Here is an 18,946-nt window from a genome sequence, read left to right on the forward strand (position 1 = left end):
ACCACCCCAGGGGACTGCAGGCTCACATGACAAAGTTTGGTAAGAGGCCAGGCTTCAAGACAGCAATGCTATCATGATTGTTTCTGCCATTTGTTCACCTCAGTCCATGTTTCAATCCAGGTCTGAAACCAGCTTTACAAGGGCATCCCACTACCTCTTATCAAATATAGTATGGGGCATTGAAAACAACGTTAACACATGATGAGCAAAATGATGAGCACAATTCAGTGTTTTAAGCTGGTGGCTGTGGTGGCATCTTGATATCCTCTCTCCACCCAGCCATCTCACTTCCTGTCTGTCTGTACAGACCTCCAGACCTCTATGGTTAGCTATGCCAAGTTCCATTCCCTGATCTTCAGACAGGCTTTATTTGTGAAAGCAAGATAGCCACCTGAGAACATTGTGTTTTGTTTTCTTTCTTTTTCTTTTCTTACATAACAGCATTTTTTTTTTTTTAAATCAAGTTAGGACTAGCTGTAACTTGTAACCCTCTACAGTTGGGATACACCAGGCTTTCAGAGTCTCTGAACGCTCATCCTCTATGGGTTTCATCTGTGATTCAATCCACTTACTTATCACCACCTCCCATACTTGCCCTGTTCATACATGCAACGCCTTCAGTGCCCTCAGTCAGGTCAGCTGAGACCTTAGCCCCACTGACTCATAATTTACAAAAGGCATGCTTGCTCCCTCACACAGATCAAAGCCCTTTTTTTCTGTCCTTCGACTACTTCATTTAATTCATTCTGATTTCTGAGCAGACCATTTCTCCCTGGGTCAAAGTGAGGCAGCAGGGTGAGTGTGCAATTCCCTCTTTGCTCTTTACTCATGGCCACTTGGAAGAAAAGTGACCTACGGGCCACTACTATTAAAATGCTTGAGGTTCACAAAGGAACTGATGCTTGTGTCTCTTCATTTTCAATTTCCAGCTTCTAGATGTCTCAGTTGATTCATTTTCCCTCATAATTTTCTGAGAATGTTCTTCTCAGCAATTAGCAGAGTCTCAGCAAGAAGGGAGTTTCTAACTTTAGAAACAAATGTGAGCAAGCAAGAACATTTAACTGAAACACCTACAATAAAATCTGCATTTCTATAGCCAAAAGTTCAAGTCTGATCTAAAGCAGCTGTTCTTCACCATGGGCCTGGAAAACAATGAAGTTAGGCCAACCACAGGCTCTCATTAGGTGGGACCCACTTCCTTCTGCCAATAAGCCTGTTTACCATTGTTCCAAGGAGTCAGTAGGAGAGAAACACTCAGAATCAAGCAAACAATAACAAACATTAATTCCAGTCATGCACCAAGATACAGTTACCCTACATATAAAATATAACTGCAAGAAGGAAGGCAAGGGTTTTTAGAATCTTTTACTTCTTTTAACATAGTAATTTGTGATGTTGTATGACCTTTATTTAAGTTCATCCATCTACATACACTCTGTTCTGTGCAGTAGAAGCAAACAGAAGAAAGCATTATTTGTACTGGTTAAGACTCACTTAGCTAAGTATGGTCTTCAGGGAGCTGACAACTGAGTAAGATGCTGATCAGTGGGGGTAGGGAAGTGTCTAGAAAAGGGAGAGGCACAATGGAGGGCCTAATTAACTTGAGGAAGGATAGAGACTCACTGTATAAAGAAAATAACTTTTCAGCTTGCCAGATTCAAGGTGTGACATGTGAATGATGCGTACTATAAGGTGAGTGTCGCAGAAGACTAAAGGACAGAAAGGAAAAGGGACCAATGATAGAGCACTAAGGTTGGGGCAAAAGACTAAAAGTCAGGAAAAGAGTCAGGGAGAACACCCAAGCCAGACTAAGTGGTTCCCTCCAGGATACTGGTCTCCAGACAAACAACAAAATAAAAGCAGAAGGGAGTAAGGAATGCCAAGACCACAGCTAGACTATAACAAAATGAGGACTGTGCCCAGCAGATCTCCTGGCAAGTTTTCACGTAGTCTTTCTGCTTTGGCTCACCCTCAACTCCTTCAGAACTCTTCTCTTAATTATTGCCATCGCCATCTAAATTAGCTCGGTCCTGTATTCCAAACCTACCTAATTCTTTTCTTTATCCTTTTATTCACTAGTAAACACACACACACACTTTCTTCCTTTAGAAAATAAAACTGACAAATGTAGAAAGCTCTATTTCCACAGGCACTGGTGGTGCCCGCCTTTAATCCCAGCACTTGGGAAGCAGAAGCAGGTGGATCTCTGTGGGTTCGAGGCCAGCCTGGTCTACAGAGTGAGTATTAGGACAGGCTCCAAAGCTACAGAGAAACCCTATCTTGAAAAAACAAAACAAAGAGCGAGAGAGAAGAAAAAAAGCTCTATTTCACTCACGGGAGCATTTCTAGGTACGTTGAAATTTGTCTAAGAGATGCATAAATTTTGGTTGGGATATAGATGATGAACAGGCTATGAAAATCATTCAGCATGAAACTACTATTCAGTTGTAATTGCTCAGATGTTTGAGCCCATTTCTAAACTCAAGGTGTTAGGCAGTGAGTCAGCTGCAGAGAAACAGGAAAAGTCACAACGCAGAAGGGACTCTTTGAGGCTTTAAACCAGGAAGACAGACAAATGGTCTTTTAAGTTCCAAGACACAAGTGGCGTTTGGTTCCTGTTGTGTGGGGCAGCTCTGCACTTGTGGGAAAGGCCTGAAGGTTCTAGAAGAAACTTAGAAAGTGATGGGACAAAGTGAGCAATTCCTAATAGATTCAATAAAGGGAAAAGTATTGGCGTTAGAAGTAGGAACATTCCTCTTCCAAGTAACGGACAGTGCTGAAGCCTGAACAATTCTGTGTGGAGAATTCTGTTCCTGATATCAGGAACAAGATAGGGGAGATGAGAAACAAAAAAAGGGGGGCTTGGGTGAAGCTGGGACGTGGGTCCCCTCAAACAAAGAGTACTTGGAAAAATGTTTCTGGAGAATGCAACAGACCGAGGCAGTTATTTGAGGTAAACTTTAAAGTATTCATTAAAAAATACCAAACAGGACACTATGTTTGGATTTGGCCAAGAAAACATCCAGACTTCTGTCATTGTGGAACCCACATTCTAGTGATACAAGAATTTTTAATAAATCTAATCAGCATTGTCATCTCATCTAATAGCCTGTGGCAGGTGGGAGGGTTATTGTACCAACATACTGGCTAGCATATTGAGGGTGTCAGGACAGCCGCCAAATGCTACGTCCCTGCAAGCTGACCTGCTCTCCAATCAAGCCCTGACCACACTTCCTCAAAGACACGTGTGCTAATCCAATGGACTGGTTTCCCTCTCCGCTGAAATGATACACATCTCCAGAACAAGACAGAGACTCTGGCTTTGGTTTCTGTGACATCATTCCGCAGTTCCCCTTTCTCTTTGACTACAGCCTCCATACCCTTCCAGATCACCTCCTGCAGCCACCTCTCATGTAGCATTTGACTCCGAGTGAGCCTAGCCTGGAAGTACTAGCACAGTGCTTTCATGCACTCCCTGCGAGATCGCATTTTCCATTACCTCAATCAATCGGTTGATCCTCAGATCTGCATTCTCAGCTCAGACTCCTGAGATACGAGCCTGTACATCTGACTGTCTACCAGGCGTGTCTCTCCATTTCTTGGATGCTTCATTGAAACCTCAAAGGCAACACTTCTGGAAGTGACCCTGACCATTTTGTACCTTTCCTGTTCCATGTTCTCTGCACTACAAAACTCTTCCTGCAGTGCTAAAGTTAGAGAAGACCTGCACATCTCCTCCTTAAAATAATGTCAGCTGTAGCCTCGTCTGCTAACTTGTTTTGTTGCCTCAGTTGTTCCCCAGTTCAGACAAAAGCCATTGGGATCTTGTAGGCATTAAATCTCAACATCCTTTAAGTAGAATATAAGAGTAGAAAGAAGCAGTATGGACATGGAATCCTAAAGCCTTAATCCCATTACTCGGATAGAGGCAGGTAAATCATCTCTATGAGTCCAAGGCCAGGCCAGGGCTACAAAGTGAGACTTTATCTCAAATAATATAAGTAATAACAATAATAAAAAATTTTAAAAGAAAACAAGAATAAAAGAAAGGAGACTCAACTTTGAACCCATCACTTCTTCTGGGGAGCGGGTAACATGTGTATGTTGTTTATGTGCATATGTGTATATCTTGCATGGGTGTGCAACAGCCAGAAGAGGCCATCAGGTGTCCTGCTCTATTGCCTTCCAGTTTATTCCCATTTCAGACAGGATTTCTCACTGTACCTGAAGAAAGGCTGGCAGCTGGAGTCTCAGTGATGTCTCTGTCTCTGCTTCCCATAGTGCTGGGGTTACAGGTATACACTGACCATGATCTGCTTTTTATGTGAGTACTGGGGATTCAAACTTGGGTCCTCATGCTTGCACAAGTACTCTTATCCACTGAAGTGTCTCCCTAGTCCCTGAACATATTATTGCTCATACCTACTACCATCTGTGAGGAAAAGACCATCAGAGAATTGGGTGTATAACCCCAAGCTCAGGATATAGGCATGATGGTACATTTTACCATAGACAATGAAAGGAGAGAAAGGAAGAAAAACGGAATATGAGAAAAGCTATTCCTTCCTATTACAGTATAGCGATCTCTCCAGCTTGAGAAGAGTCTAACGTTCTAGAATTAATGTCTGATGCCTTTGGGGCAAAGGTACTATATCTAGAGTGCATACCTACTTCAGCTTTCATTTTATAAAATTCTTCATAGCAATGTAGCAACCTCCTAGATCTACAACAGGTTGGGCCTGTTGCAAGTCAAATCAGATAGATACCTTACAACATACCCAGTGCCCAGGAATTCAGAGATCCCAAGATCCCAGACCAGCACAAGCAGGCTAATAGGCTTAGGCTGATGCAATCTGCTTGTTCATCAGATCGTGTTGACAAAAGTACATTCTCCATCCAGCCACCCCAGCATTCTCTCCTCACAAAAGCAGTGAGGAGGCAGGACTCTGACTTCCAGTTGAATTCATTGTGGCACACCTTCCTGTATGCATTCATTCAGAGTCAGGCAGAATCAGCACTTCTAACAGCCAATTTCTATATCACTTGACCAAAATACATCACCGGCCTTTTAGAGACACATTTTTACATTTAAGCCACACCTTTTTTTGGCAAGAAAGCAAGACCAGCATGGCCCGGTGCTTTGGACACCATCGCGGTCTGCTCTAAAACACCTCTAGGAAATAAGGGACGAACACCCTACAGCAGGTCAGTAAGCCAAGGTTCAGAGTGGCCGAGAACATTTTCCAAGTTACAAAACCACATAATGGGAGATGTGGGACTCAAGCCCAGGTGTTTGGTTCCAAAGACTATGTTCTTTCCATCCTCACGCATGTCATTTTAAAAACTGCTCCAAAGACGTGTTACAGTTGGCGGAGAACAAGCATGGCCTGTGAGGCTGCGGGGGACTCCACAGTCAACAGGGAGCTCTGCTTTAATCTGTTTACACAGAGTGTTTCAGGGATGACTACATTTCGGGGGAAAAAAAGTGTTCCCATGCTTGAAGAGAGGTTCCACAATTTTTATATTAAATGAAAATGACACTGATATTATCTAAATGGCTAGAAAATAAAAAACAGCAAACTTTTATTAAGGCTGCAGTACTTTACAAAATTTGTTTAGTAACTGACTCTCTTACTAAGAAAACATGTAATACACTTAAATCTGACTACCACACTTCACCCATGAAGGAAAGAAGGGACACATACACAAGAAATAGTAAATGTGCATAAACTGACATAGTCACTGTATAGGCTGCCAAGATGGGTCAGCAGGTAAAGGAAATTGCCACCAAATCTAACGACCCAATTTCCATCTTCTAGAGCCCACATGGTGGGAAAAGTTAACCAACTCCTGCAAGTTATTCTCTAATTACGACGCTTGGTACCACTGTACATGTATGTGCAAACACACACACACACACACACACACGTCACTTATATACTGTGTACATAGACCCTCCTATATTTCGAACACTGTTAGCTACTTTTAATGCTTGCATCCAAGTCCCAGGCAGATAATTCTCCCCGCTTCTCAGCCTGCACTCCAAAAAAACCACACAAAAAGTATAGAGCATGCCTGAAGATACTGGGATTTCAACAGGGCAGGACTGTTAATCAAGTCTGAGGTTCCCAGGGGAAGAGAAACCAGGCAAAGACCTGAGAGTTAAAAGGTGAAACCAAGGATAGCGAGACATCGTGTGTGGAGGATTGACACTGAGGAGGATCGTGAGGCACCTTCAGCATCTATCTATGTGAAACATTTATGTAACATGTCATTTAGCCCAGGGAGAACAGTGACAGAAACGAGAAGGAAACAGCCAGAGGTAGAAGCTAAAGCCCAGTGTTCTACAGCAAAGATAAGCCAAAAGGCTTTCTGGAAAAGCAAACAAGACTTGGAGTATGGAGTGTTTCAGTTGGCCAAGCAGACCGAGAATGGAGAACAAAAGGCTACTGAGCGTGAGTAGGAATGGGCCATTAAGTGACCTTAAAGTGACGGAATGGCCCTCATTCATTAAGGAGCCAGAGCAGCATCCCTGACAGGTGACAAACAGCACTGAGCTTCCCGCATCTGGGGTCTGAAGTCACTAAAGGGAACGCAGGAGTCAGATGAGAAATCAACAAGAACTGGAAGTGTTTAAGGCAGACTTCCATATGAAATCTTTCAGGAAAATGTAGGAGCCGAGTGGAGTGACAGAGTGGGGACAGGTAATCAGATCCTCAGAGACTACTGCTGTCAACTTATGTACACACAGGGGGAGCCGAGACACATGGCAAGAAGCCAACAGAGACGAGGGCTAGAAGCAGACAAGATAGGGTACAGAGGATGCAGGAAGGGGGACCAGGACCTCTGTCACGGTGCATGGGGTGTGGACCTGCATGAGTTCATCTCACAGGGAAGAAGGGGAAGACCTCCTCTGAAATTGATAAGGGCATAAGATGTTTTCAATCTCTTCTAAACAAAACTGTAGAGCACAGTGTGACATGTTAAGGCTACTAGACACTGGGTGGTGGTGGCGCACGCCTTTAATCCCAGCACTCAGAGGAGGCAGAGGCAGGCCAATCTCCGCGAGTTCCAGACCAGCCTGGTCTACAAGAGCTGGTTCCAGGACAGGCTTCAAAGCCACAGAGAAACCCTGCCTCAAAACACAAAAACAAAACACCACCAACAAAAAAGGCTACAAGACAATGGCTAAATATCTGCTAAGTTTTTCCAGCTAAAATTAAAAAAAAAAAAAAAAAAATCCAACTAACATTGCAGAAATACATACCCCAGTAGAATAAATACATGGCAAGCATTAAAAATAACTAACAATATTGGAAAAACCGGAGGATCTATAACACATATAAATGACATTTTAAGGACTAAGAACTTACTGGTGTCCAAATTATAACTATTACGCTATAGCTGTAAGTATTCAAAAGTAAAATACATTTTTGTTCTTCAAACATCTTAGGCAACATCACTGAAATCTTGACTTGATACCTCAATGTCAAATACAAAGTGAGATATATACAACTATGCTGACTGATCATAAATCTGTTGTGCTTCTGACTGCAGAGGGAAACCCCTGTTACATTTTCCCCTTGTTACAGATTGCACACAATTTGGGTTAACAGGATGGAAACATGGTAAAATATATCACACTGCTGCGCAGCGAGCATTTCGGAAAACTGGTCATTAGAAATAAAACAAACAGCCTGTTTCAGGCTACTCACTAAATGAAAAATCTCCAACTGAAACTGCTCAAAGTAACAATAAACGCCATTGCTAGCCTTTTTCAACTGTTTTCACCCTTAAGTCATGGGACTGCTGGTGGTATTATCAATACACACAGGGAGAGGAGAAGTCCTCAGTGTGTGAAGGCCTGAGTGACCTCACACCCCTGGGAATGGCGAAGCTTTCCCTCTGGAGTGTGACTCAGAGGGATGGCAAAACCTTCCTCTAGCGTCCGAGCAGGATTGTTGACAGCGTTGGAAATGTCCGCCATAGCTTTCTCCCTTCTCTCCAGAGACCACTCCTCTGAGATCAGCTAAACCTGCCTCTTTGACCCAGCTTTTTACCGTACGCTCTGCCTCCCTGTTCATCTGCGAGTGGTAACCCCATTGAAGGCAAGGATTTAATTACTTCACTAGACCCAAGATAAATGATAAATGGGTGTTGATCGGGGCAGAAATATGCAGAAAAATACAGAAAGGAGGGAGCAAAGGAAAGCCACGCCCACAGGGGGTGTGGCCGCCGTTACAAGTTCACTACAAGACCGCTATACCCCTTCTCCTTGATCATCTCTATAGAATAACCTTCCTCTCTATTCACCTGTACAAAATAAACACTGATCTATGAGGCGCTTCGGTTTCTCCACCTGAGCGCCCAGGCCACCTAGTTCCAGCTTTTCTGTGTGTCTGTCCCTCTGCACATCTTTGCTTCATTCCCTTGCTGCCCCCAGTCAAGTCCAGTCCTGGAGTCAGGCTGAGACTCAGCAAATACATATAGGCGTTTTAATCCTAGATGGCAGCCTTCCCTAAAGATAGGTCCATATGAACGGCTGAAGAAACTCTACCAGTGGTTTCCGGAGGGTTGAAGATAAAGTGAGAGTGAGCGAACGAGCCAAAGAGAGACAGGCAGGAACAGAGGGAAGGAGAGGGGGGACAGAGAGAGATCAATAAAAAGTTATATGGACCAAAATGTTCCAGCTAAGAATGTCCTGTGTCATTTGTATCATGGATGAGCTGGATGTCCCTGTACGCAAGCAACCCTGAGTAATCTCATGACTATGAGAGTGGTATTTATGCAGCTGCCCAGACGCCAGAATGCAATCCGGGCGCTCAGAACCAAACACCAAGACTGGAAAGAAGATTGTCAGAGCCAGTCTCTGGTGATAGAACTTTGGACTCCTTTATCCAAGTCTGCTGAAAGAAAGTCTAGGTGGATGCAGGGGGAGTAGGGAAATAAGCAGAAGCCAAGAGAACAGGGAACCAAGAAAGCAGAAAAGCTTGATGAAGGCCCACGGTGTAGAAGCAACGAGGACAGACAGATGGACAGGAATTGGTAGCCAAAGAATCCTTGGGTTTGAGATCTTAGAAGTAGCCATGAGACACAGGGGCAAGACTTCAAACACAGCATTAGAAGTGCGAATCTTGTGTAAATTAACTCTCAGCGACCAAAGAAGCGAGAAAAAAGCCGCCATGGCATTGTCCGCAGACAAGAAGTAGGTAGGAGAAGTTAGAAAGCCGGAGAGAGGAGTCAGGCCTGGTGATGTACCCTACAATGCCAACTCTCGGAAGCCTGAGTGGGGGTCACGGCAGGGGCAGACACAGTCTGGGTTACACAGTGAGACCCTGGCTGGAAAAGACAGAAACCAGTCAAACTCAGGCGAGCAATGAAGAGGGGACTCTGACCTATTTTTTTTCCCTCAATAAAGCACAGATTATTTTCACTTTCATTGACAAAGCAGAAAGAACGCACGCCTTAACCGTCTCAGATGCAGTACTCGTACATTGTGTGCAGTTTTCAACATGTTAAAAAGTACATACATGCAAGAGCAGTAGAAAACCTACAGGACTTTCTGTTCTTCTAACTTAACCTGAAATACCCAGATGGAAACGACTGTCACAAATCACATAAAAATAAAGGAAGCAACTAGTACCCAAAGCCACAACTGTGGTGACAGAGCTGGCCAAATACCCCCCCCCCCCCCCGCAAAAAAAAAAATCCAATTTCCTAGAAAACCTCTTAGGACAACTGAAAAGGTCAATAGTTTAAGAATCTCAGCCACTCCTTGGCAGCTATGCAGATAGGTACATTGCCTGTACATTGCTGGTGCTCGTCCTGTAGAACCCAGTAAGCTTATATGGGAGCTAACAAAGGTCGCTCACACTGTAGCAGGACACAGTATTAATCTGGACCTCCCCAGAGCACTAGGAGGTGTCTGTATCATTTAAAAAAAAAAAAAAGCAACTTAACCTTTAAAATTTCTATCAGAAAAGAAACCATGAAATGTCTATGGGCTGGTTCAGATTTTTAAAAACTAAGGCACAAACATCTAAATGCCTCACACTGCAGCCAGGATAACCTTCTCAATGCAAAATGAACATGCTCTTCTACACACATAAAATGTCAACTTTCCTTGGTGTTGCACCATATAATTTACAAACAATAGTTTAAAGCATACCTTTACTGCTTCTGAGGAAATCGCATTTCCCTTTTTCTGACTTGTGTTCATGGGCTCATTTTCACCACTGAAAAACAAAAACCATAGTGTCTTCTGAGATTAAAGGGAAATTATTCAACACGTACAGGTACAGGTTCTCTATTCAAATCAGCAGTGGAAAGGCCGCTAATCTACAGTGATCCTAGGAGTAGGCTAGTTGGAATTTAAACTTGGAAAGCCTGCTCATCCAGGCTTCGGGAAGTTCTGTGAAATCATTATGCTACCTACCTGTAGTCTTATATTGACAATCCCATCACAGTGGCAGAGCAAAGCAAAGTGCTGGTACAGCGCTAGCCTAATGGTGGAAGGTAGTAATGTGCCAGCATAATGCCTGAATCCTTACAGGTAGCACACTCTGATTATTTATATCAAGCTTCTTTACAGCCTGACATTATTTTAATACCTATGCTGAGTGATATTTCTATTCAGCATTATCATTATAAAAACATATGGTCTCTCCCTGTGAATTCTGTGACTGTTTAAAAAGAGATAGAAGATTTATCTGGCCCCAAATTGTCCGAGATAGCACCTAAGTAATTCAAATTTTCCAGAAGTCACTCTTAATTGTCTTATGTGGAGCATTCACAGATGCTCCAAGAAATGACACCTGAAACTAAACTGCATTGTCCATGGCTACTAGACAGACAGACATCTTAACTCTAAAGGCATCCATGTCTACACATTATTATGTTTTCTTATTTCTCTAATTCTTGACAAACTGAACACTTCCAATGAAGACCATTATGACTGCCTACCATGTACCAAGTATTGTGCTTGGCATTTAGCACATCATGCAAGCAAGTCAGGGGCTTCACAAAACAATTTGGGGAGACTGGTGAGTAGTCTTTAATGATGCAAGCTTCTAAATGTTATAGCTGTTGAATGAACAAAGTACTTTGGATCACAAAGCAAATAATAGCTTCTGCATGCTCTGCACAGTATCGCCTGGGGAGGTTTGAAGGTAGGGAGTCTAAGAACACAGTACTTTGAGGGACCATGCTTTGTTTTTAGTTTAACATGAGAGCACACAACTTGGGACAAGCAAAGGTAATCCTGTAGCAGATGAGAATGAACAGAGGTTAAAGGATGTCATCCCACGAAAAACTAGCTCAACCCATTTCAGAACGTGATCTTTCTTCCTGACTACAGTGTGCAACCTTAGAGCCCTGAGACAGGGGACAAGCATATCCACGACAACCATGGACCCATGGAAGCATGGAAGCTCAGACCATATAAAGAAAGACTAATCCCAGAGCAAATGAGATGGGAAGAAGAAACACCATAGACTTTTCTACCCATAAACCCCAGTGCTATTCTGAAGAATACCCAAGGAATTAACAGTGATCGTCAAAAGACAAGAGTATGCAAAGCACATCAACACCTGGAAAATACACTGGATTACAATTTTCTAAGTTCAAGACTCTGTGCAGGAATATAAAGGGCACAGAGACACAGCTAGGCCCATAAGTATTCCAAATGTTCAAGGAAAAAGTGAACGTGTTAAAAGAAATATGTCAGCCATGGGTTCAACACACGGAAAATTCTATAGGAAGAAAAACAGAAAGTATTGACACCTCCGCCCATGCCCAGGTAAGCGACTCAAAAGGACATAAAAGGAGAAAGATGTAGTTAAGAAGGGAAGGGGAATCAGCAGAGGGAGGAGAGGGGATAAGAGAGGGTTGTGGGGTGAGGTAAATATAACCAAAGTATGTTAAGCGACATGCATGAATTTGTCAAAAATGAGAGTAAAAATCAAATACAGAACGGTGACATACACATCTCATAGACTAAGAACACATCAGTGATTGCAGTTTTAAAAGAGTGGTACCTCTTCCCAGCAGCAGTAACCCTAGCCAAGACACAAGTTGGTACCTGGACTGAGGTATTGCTGTGATAGGCCCGACCATGGTCTTGTTTGGAGGAACTGAGACTTTAGTACTTCGGGTTAGGAAAGCAGTGGAATGCTTCAAGCACCGCTTAACTGGCCGTACTACCAGGGGCATGGAAGCCAGTGGCACTGAGAATGAGCTGAACTCACTGGAGAGGCTTCAGAGGAGAATTTTAGTATGTTGCCTAGAGATCGCTCTCGTGCGTGATATTTTGATGGAAGAATGTGGCTGCCTTTTGCCCTGGTTTGAAAAGTTTGCCTGAGGCTAAAGTGAGGTGTGTAGGAGTAATTCCACTAACTCTAATGAAGATGTGTAATGAAAAGGGGCAAGCTGCCCAAGGGCAATATTTGAGAAAAGAGCACCACAAAGTGGAATGGAGCAAGTCTTTGTTCAAGGAGATATGGGGTAAGAAACGGAATAAAGGGAGTGGTGACCTCAGGACAAGACCCCTCACAGCTAAACTTCTGAACGGTGTGGTGCTGTGGTGACGCACGCCTTTGATCCCAGCACTCAAGACAGAGGCCGGGAGATTGGAGTTTGAGACCAGCCTGGTCTAAAGTGCAAGTTCAAGGACAGTCAAATTTAGGCAGTGAAGGAAAACAGAAAGCTGGTGAAGATGTAATTAAACAGGGGGCCATCTTCCAGCCCCAGTAAGCAGTAGAATTTGGCAGCTTCGGACACTTGGTTCTGGCTTTAGAGTTAAGGATGGTAAAAATGGTTGGTGGAATTTGCCTCCAAGCCTAAAGAAAGCTCCCGAGGCGAGGCATGTGTCAGTGGTGTCCCTGAATGGAGGCCTAGAGGAGAGGCCATTGCAAGAAGCTGTGAAGTTAAAACCTGGATGCCCTTGGAGACCCCAAGATGTTAGAGATGCCAGCCAGAGTCCTGGGATAGATACCTGCTGAGGAGAGCCACTAACACAGTGAAACCAGCCCAAGAGAAAGAAATGTGATGTGTTTTGACATCAGACCCAGAGATGCCGAGTGTGGAGTTTTACCCAGCTGGTTTTCAGGCTGTATTTCCTTGGTTTGCTCTCTTCCCTGTGTTTTGGAATGGTAAAGTATATCCTGTGGCATTATATGATGCTTTCTGGTTTTGAGTTTTACAGGAAAATTACAGTTAAGATACTGCATGCATCTTAAAAGAGACTCTAGACTTCAGGCTTAGAAATAAGTTTGAGACAGTGATAGACTACGGGGTCTATGAAGTTGGACTGAATGCATTTTTGTATTAGGATACGGCTACATGCCTTTGGGAGCCAGGGAGTACAATGTGATGGTCTGAAAGAAAATGGACCCCAAAGGGAGTGTCACTATTAGGACATGTGGTCTTATTGGTAAGTGTGTCACTGTGGGGGCTGGCTTTAAGGTCTTTTTCTCAAGCTTCACTCAGTGTGATAGTCAGTTAACCTCCTGCTGCCTGAAAGATGGAGGTCACTCCAGCACCATGCCTACCTGTATGCCGCCATGATCCCTGCCATGATGATAATGTTCTGAACCTCTGATATGTAAGCTAGCCACAATAATTAAATGTTTCCCGTATAAGAGTTGCCGTGGTCATGGTGTCTCTTCACAGCAATAGTAACCCTAATTAAGACAAGCTTCATGCAACTAAAGTAGAAAGCCTGCAAGCAGCTGTCATTACCTGCAAGACCATACACACAGGTGCAGACACATCCAACATACACATGCATGCATGCACACACGCACGTGTATCACGTCACACTCATGCACAAAGCTACACATACACACCCACATACATACACACACTTGAAAAACAGTTTTCAGCAGAAAGTATGGTACTAACAACTAAATAAAGCTCAACTGAGTCGTCACCAGAAGCTTCAAGTCTCTAAAATTTATTCCCTATGTTTTTTAATCCCTATGATTCTTACCACTAATGCAAAACTTTAAAATGTGCTATGTGTGGAGCGGTAGCTGAGCGCCACAAACAACACATTTCATAATTGTGTTTAGGCTGGAGAGGACGAGGCTAGGCTGGGATCACACTCCCCTCTTCACTGCAGAGGCAAAAGGGCCGGATATGAGAGCCCAGCTGGGCTAGCTAAGCAGTGGTCCTAAATATAAGTTAACATTGGGATTTATTGATAATCATCATTGCTTGACTAATAATAATAGTCCTGTTTTAATTGATCTCTTGTATCTATAGAATTCCACTGCTTTAATTAATTCTTCACAAGAAGGTAAAAGTGATGTCATCATGGCATTCTTCTATTAAAAAACTCAACTCTAGCCATTGGTAAAATGAAGGATCACACACACACACACAAACACACACACATTTTCTACCCGGTTGACATATACCTGCCACATAGAATCATTTGCCACTGCTAGAAGATGCCAAGTTCTCAGGCCAACAAACTACTTTCTCCTGTTTGCAATACTTCTGCATGAACTGACATTTAATATTTCACGGTTCAGCTTCGACTGTGTTTTCTTTGTTCTCACCGCACCCAGAAATTCCTGCTTTTTATTGTAATAGCTGTCTGCCCATTTGCTCAACTCAAATCAGAACTTTTAAAGTCAATGTATCACTTCTGTCTATCACACAGCTCAGGATGGTGTGCAGTACTGTGAAAGCACTCCAACTTTTAACAGGTTATTATCAACTGGTGTGCACATACTCCATCAGAAACCTGGTTCCACTGAGAACACTGTAGTAATAAACAAGGCTTCTCTTAATGAGGCAGTGTACAAAATGGCAAAGCAGCCATACATCTTGCTCTAAGGACAATGGGGCGGGGGCAGGTTAGGGCACAGATGATTCAGCAGGAACAAAATCTTTTTAGTAGATATTTTAAAACTTTTTCTGTTTTTGCTCTTGATTAATCATGGAGGTTGTTATGCAATCCTGTGAAATTTAACCTCAGGAAGCAAAAGTATTTAATGAAATAAAAATGTTTAATTAAATACTTTTTTAATAACTGTGTTTTGTGTAGTACTTAAAACGTGTTTTCCAAATTGTATGGAATTGTTATGGACCAAGGTCAGCATGCACGCATACACACATACACACACATATATACATACATACACACACACACACACACACACACACACAGTTTACATGTCACATAATCTCTTAATAGACTATAGAGAATTTGAAAGCTTGAGGCAAAAATATTGACTGCAAAAAGTCGTAAGTTACCCTTTAATTTTCATTTCAAATATGAGCTGTGCTGCTTATCCTAACAGTCTGCATCAACACACATAGGAAGGTCTTTATTTATCTGGAATACATGCATCACACAAGGATAACTACTGCCAGAAACACACTAAAAATCACAACCTAAACTGGTCAAAATCCAATTTGCTGGATTTCAAACACTAGAAAGTTCCCTCTTTGAAAAGAGACCCAAACCCAGCATGGCGGCACATGCCTTTAGTCCCAGAACTAGGGAAACAATCACAGAACTCATCTGTGAGTTCAAGGGCAGTCTGGTCTACATCCTGAATTCCAGGATAGCCAGGGCTGCATAGTGAGTCCCTGTCTCAAAAACAGCAACAAGGAGGAGGAGGAAGGGGTAAGGGTGGGAAGAAAGAAAGAAGAAAGAGGGAGAGAGAGAGAGAGAGAGAGAGAGAGAGAGAGAGAGAGAGAGAGAGAGAGAGAGAGGGGACAACTCACCTACAGGGCACACTCTAGGGAAAAAAAAAAAAAAAAAAAAAAAACAGAAACAACCAAGAGGAACAACTTTGACAACATTCTTCCTCCCCTAGAAGGAAGATCAACTTCCTTCCATTGAGACCTCATGCTTCTTGAATACCTACCTGTTTTGCTACAAGGCAAGGTTAAAGCTGTCCACTTAAATAAAGCTGTAATCTTTAATATTTGCTACTTCTTTCCCCCCCCCCCCGAAACTCTGTCCAGTAAAAGGGTACTTTGTCATCTTTACAGCGGAGACAACAACAGAAAAGAAAAGGCGGGAGGGAGGGAGAGAGAAAAAACACAATGGTTAAGACACTCACTAGTGGATACTGGCAAGCTGTGTAGGAAAGGGAAAATGAGCCACTGAGACTGAAAAGCACAAGGGAAAGAGACACATGTTCAAATCCATATAATGCTAAACTTCATGTAAGGCAATCGTCCACTCCTATGGTTTGCTCACAATGTAAAATCCTGTGGGACCGATATTTCCATAGAATGTTTCAATGGTAATATTTTTAGAAAGCAATTAGCTCATAGTAGGGAGAAAAAAAGGCAAGGACCATTATTGCAAACAGACACAAACACTTGGCATCTCTGCACAGCCTTGTCTTGCTTAACTAAAAGAGCACAAATATGAAGGTCACTGTAACCTGTGAGCCTTTATTTCTAAGCAAACTTCTACAGACCATATCTGAAAGCCAGGACTCCAGCACGTGGCCTTTACACATTTACTTGTTTTGTGCTACACATAAAACTTCTGGGTAATGAAAAACAGAAGGTATGCTAGCACTCTAAACTTCAAATAATTCCCATGTGGTTCTGGCCCATAAGTTCTAACAAGATAATGGAATCCTTGACAGATAAGAAACATGAGGCTGGGCCCAATAACTAACCAACCCAACAGATACAGAGCAACCCTCTTACTACATGTTCTAGGCATCCTCCCTGGTGCTAGGGGTTTAGCAGTAAAGAAAAGAGTAAAAACAAAACAAAAACAAGACTTTGTCTCCCTCAAGCCTTCTGAACATATAACAGAGTCGCCCAGGGAGCTGGGTTTATAAAATAAACATCTTATTGTCAAGTAAGCCAACTAAAGTGGGCTGAGGAATCTACACTGTAACAATCACCCCCGTCCCCAGGTGTTCAGCTGAGGTCACCCTCTGACACCACATTCTTTAACAATGAACTGAGCGCCTTTCTGGATTCAGCTGAAATCAACACCTGGCAGTTATATAGGGAAGAGAGAGAGATCTGGTCAAGAAGACCACTATGTAATAGTATCAGTGTCGATACATAAAGATTAAACACTAACCAGAACTCACAGAACACCGATTCCAAACCCTGCTGCTCAGCCTAAGCAAACAGCTGTGACTGTAATGAGCACACAGAGTAGCCCAAATACAGGACGGGACCTGCAGTGAGAAAGCCCTCACTGCAGTCCACATTGCTGACAGCGGCACAAGGGCACCGCCAGTCACACGCAAGTGGGTGGGGTCAAAGAGCCGCTTCCTCTGCTGCCGGAGGATAGGCTTAACAAAGCAGCCTTTCATTGAGCAAAGTTTCTTAGGGGGAGGGGACAGAAGCAAATATTTAGGCTTAAACCTTCCAAACAGTTTGGCTTCTTTTTAAAATAAGCCTGCCAGTGGGGTGTGGTTGGTGGGGAAGAGAAGACACTCCTGGAAAGGAGAGCTCTTCACACCCGGGCTCCTGTGAATACTTGTCCTCCTGTGACATTTTTTTCTCACACATCATGATTCTGGCTTTGTCAGAAAAATCCAGAACTGCTAAAGATCTTAGTACAGTTTCTCAAGTGTCTTATGAAGGCTCAGCCTCTTCTCTGAAGATGCTGGAAGGATGATGGGGGCTCAGTCTCTTCTCTGCAGATGCTGGAGTGGATGATGGGGGCTCAATCTCTTCTCTGCAGATGCTGGAGTGGATGATGGGGGCTCAGCCTCTTCTCTGCAGATGCTGGAGTGGATGATGGGGGCTCAGCCTCTTCTCTGCAGATGCTGGAGTGGATGATGGGGGCTCAGCCTCTTCTCTGCAGATGCTGGAGTGGATGATGGGGGCTCAGCCTCTTCTCTGCAGATGCTGGAGTGGATGATGGGGGCTCAGCCTCTTCTCTGCAGATGCTGGAGTGGATGATGGAGACTCAGCCTCTTCTCTACAGATGGCTGGAATGGATAATGGGGGCTCAGTCTCTGAAGATGCTGGAGTGGATGATGGGGGCTCAGCCTTTTCTCTGCAGATGCTGGAGTGGATGATGGGGGCTTAGGCTCTTTCTCTATAGATGGATGATGTTTTAGCTTTTCTAGAGACGAGGCAACCTCTGAAGGGACATCATCATCAGCGGTGATTCTGAATACTGCTAAACACAAGGTCACTTATTCCCATTTGGGAAAGTCCTTCCATTTTAAGCATCACCTGCCACCTGGCTGTCCTCTGGGAAGTAGGTCACACCTGACTTTTCTGATTAGAATTGATATTCTTTCTCTTCCATTCCTCCCAGACCCATGACGCCTGAAATCGTGTCCCCTCTCTGCAGGTTCATTTCCATGCCACAAGGGAAACTGTCCCCCAGGTCTACAGCCACAGGACTGGTGATAGAGGGAAAGGAAACAGGGCGGGTCTGTATGGTTTTCTCTCTCCTCACTAATGTCAGCTGGATTTAGACCCTGGCCACGAAGCCTCATTAGGCCTGTCCTTTCTGGCATGTTGCTTCTCGCCACACAGATTACCTGACCCAACTCCTGTGATGAAACTAGAAGCAGCCAGAATCTGACCTTCATTACATTGTGAACACCATGCTCCAATCCCCCCCTGGACTAAAGAAAAGATGATATGCAGCAAAAGGGGCTTTCACAGACCCACTGTCTGTCCAGCTGTAGTCACCAGAACTAATTATGTTCTGCAGAATACTAAAAGTGTTCCTTGGGACCTTTCAACAGTTGATGGGCTGCTGGGGGAGGCAGAGGCACTGTCCTCAGTGGTATAGATGCTGATGACTTACGCTTTATTGGACAGTTTCACACCCCTGCCCACCCTAGTGGCTCTTGTTAGCCCAATGGGCCACAAAACAAAATAAAAAGACAGGATAGCAGGAAGGAGACTTGTTGGGAGGAGGGGATGTGGTTGCAGTGGAAGGGGGTGGAGGAAAAAAAAAAATGAATGGGTGACCAAAATGCAG

General features: G+C 43.6%; 1 protein-coding gene across 1 annotated transcript in view; it reads right to left on the bottom strand.

The window, feature by feature from the left end:
- Nucleotides 1–18,946, bottom strand: part of Crybg3 (crystallin beta-gamma domain containing 3) — a 97,009-nt gene that overhangs the window by 64,061 nt on the left and 14,002 nt on the right. Inside the window, exon 2 of the mRNA XM_051191716.1 lies at nt 10,169–10,235. Within this exon, the coding sequence (XP_051047673.1) occupies nt 10,169–10,235 (67 nt within the window). The remainder of the gene's footprint in view (nt 1–10,168; nt 10,236–18,946) is intronic.

This window comes from Phodopus roborovskii, unplaced genomic scaffold (assembly GCF_943737965.1).
Source record: "Phodopus roborovskii unplaced genomic scaffold, PHOROB, whole genome shotgun sequence".
Classification (NCBI taxonomy): Eukaryota; Metazoa; Chordata; class Mammalia; order Rodentia; family Cricetidae; genus Phodopus; species Phodopus roborovskii.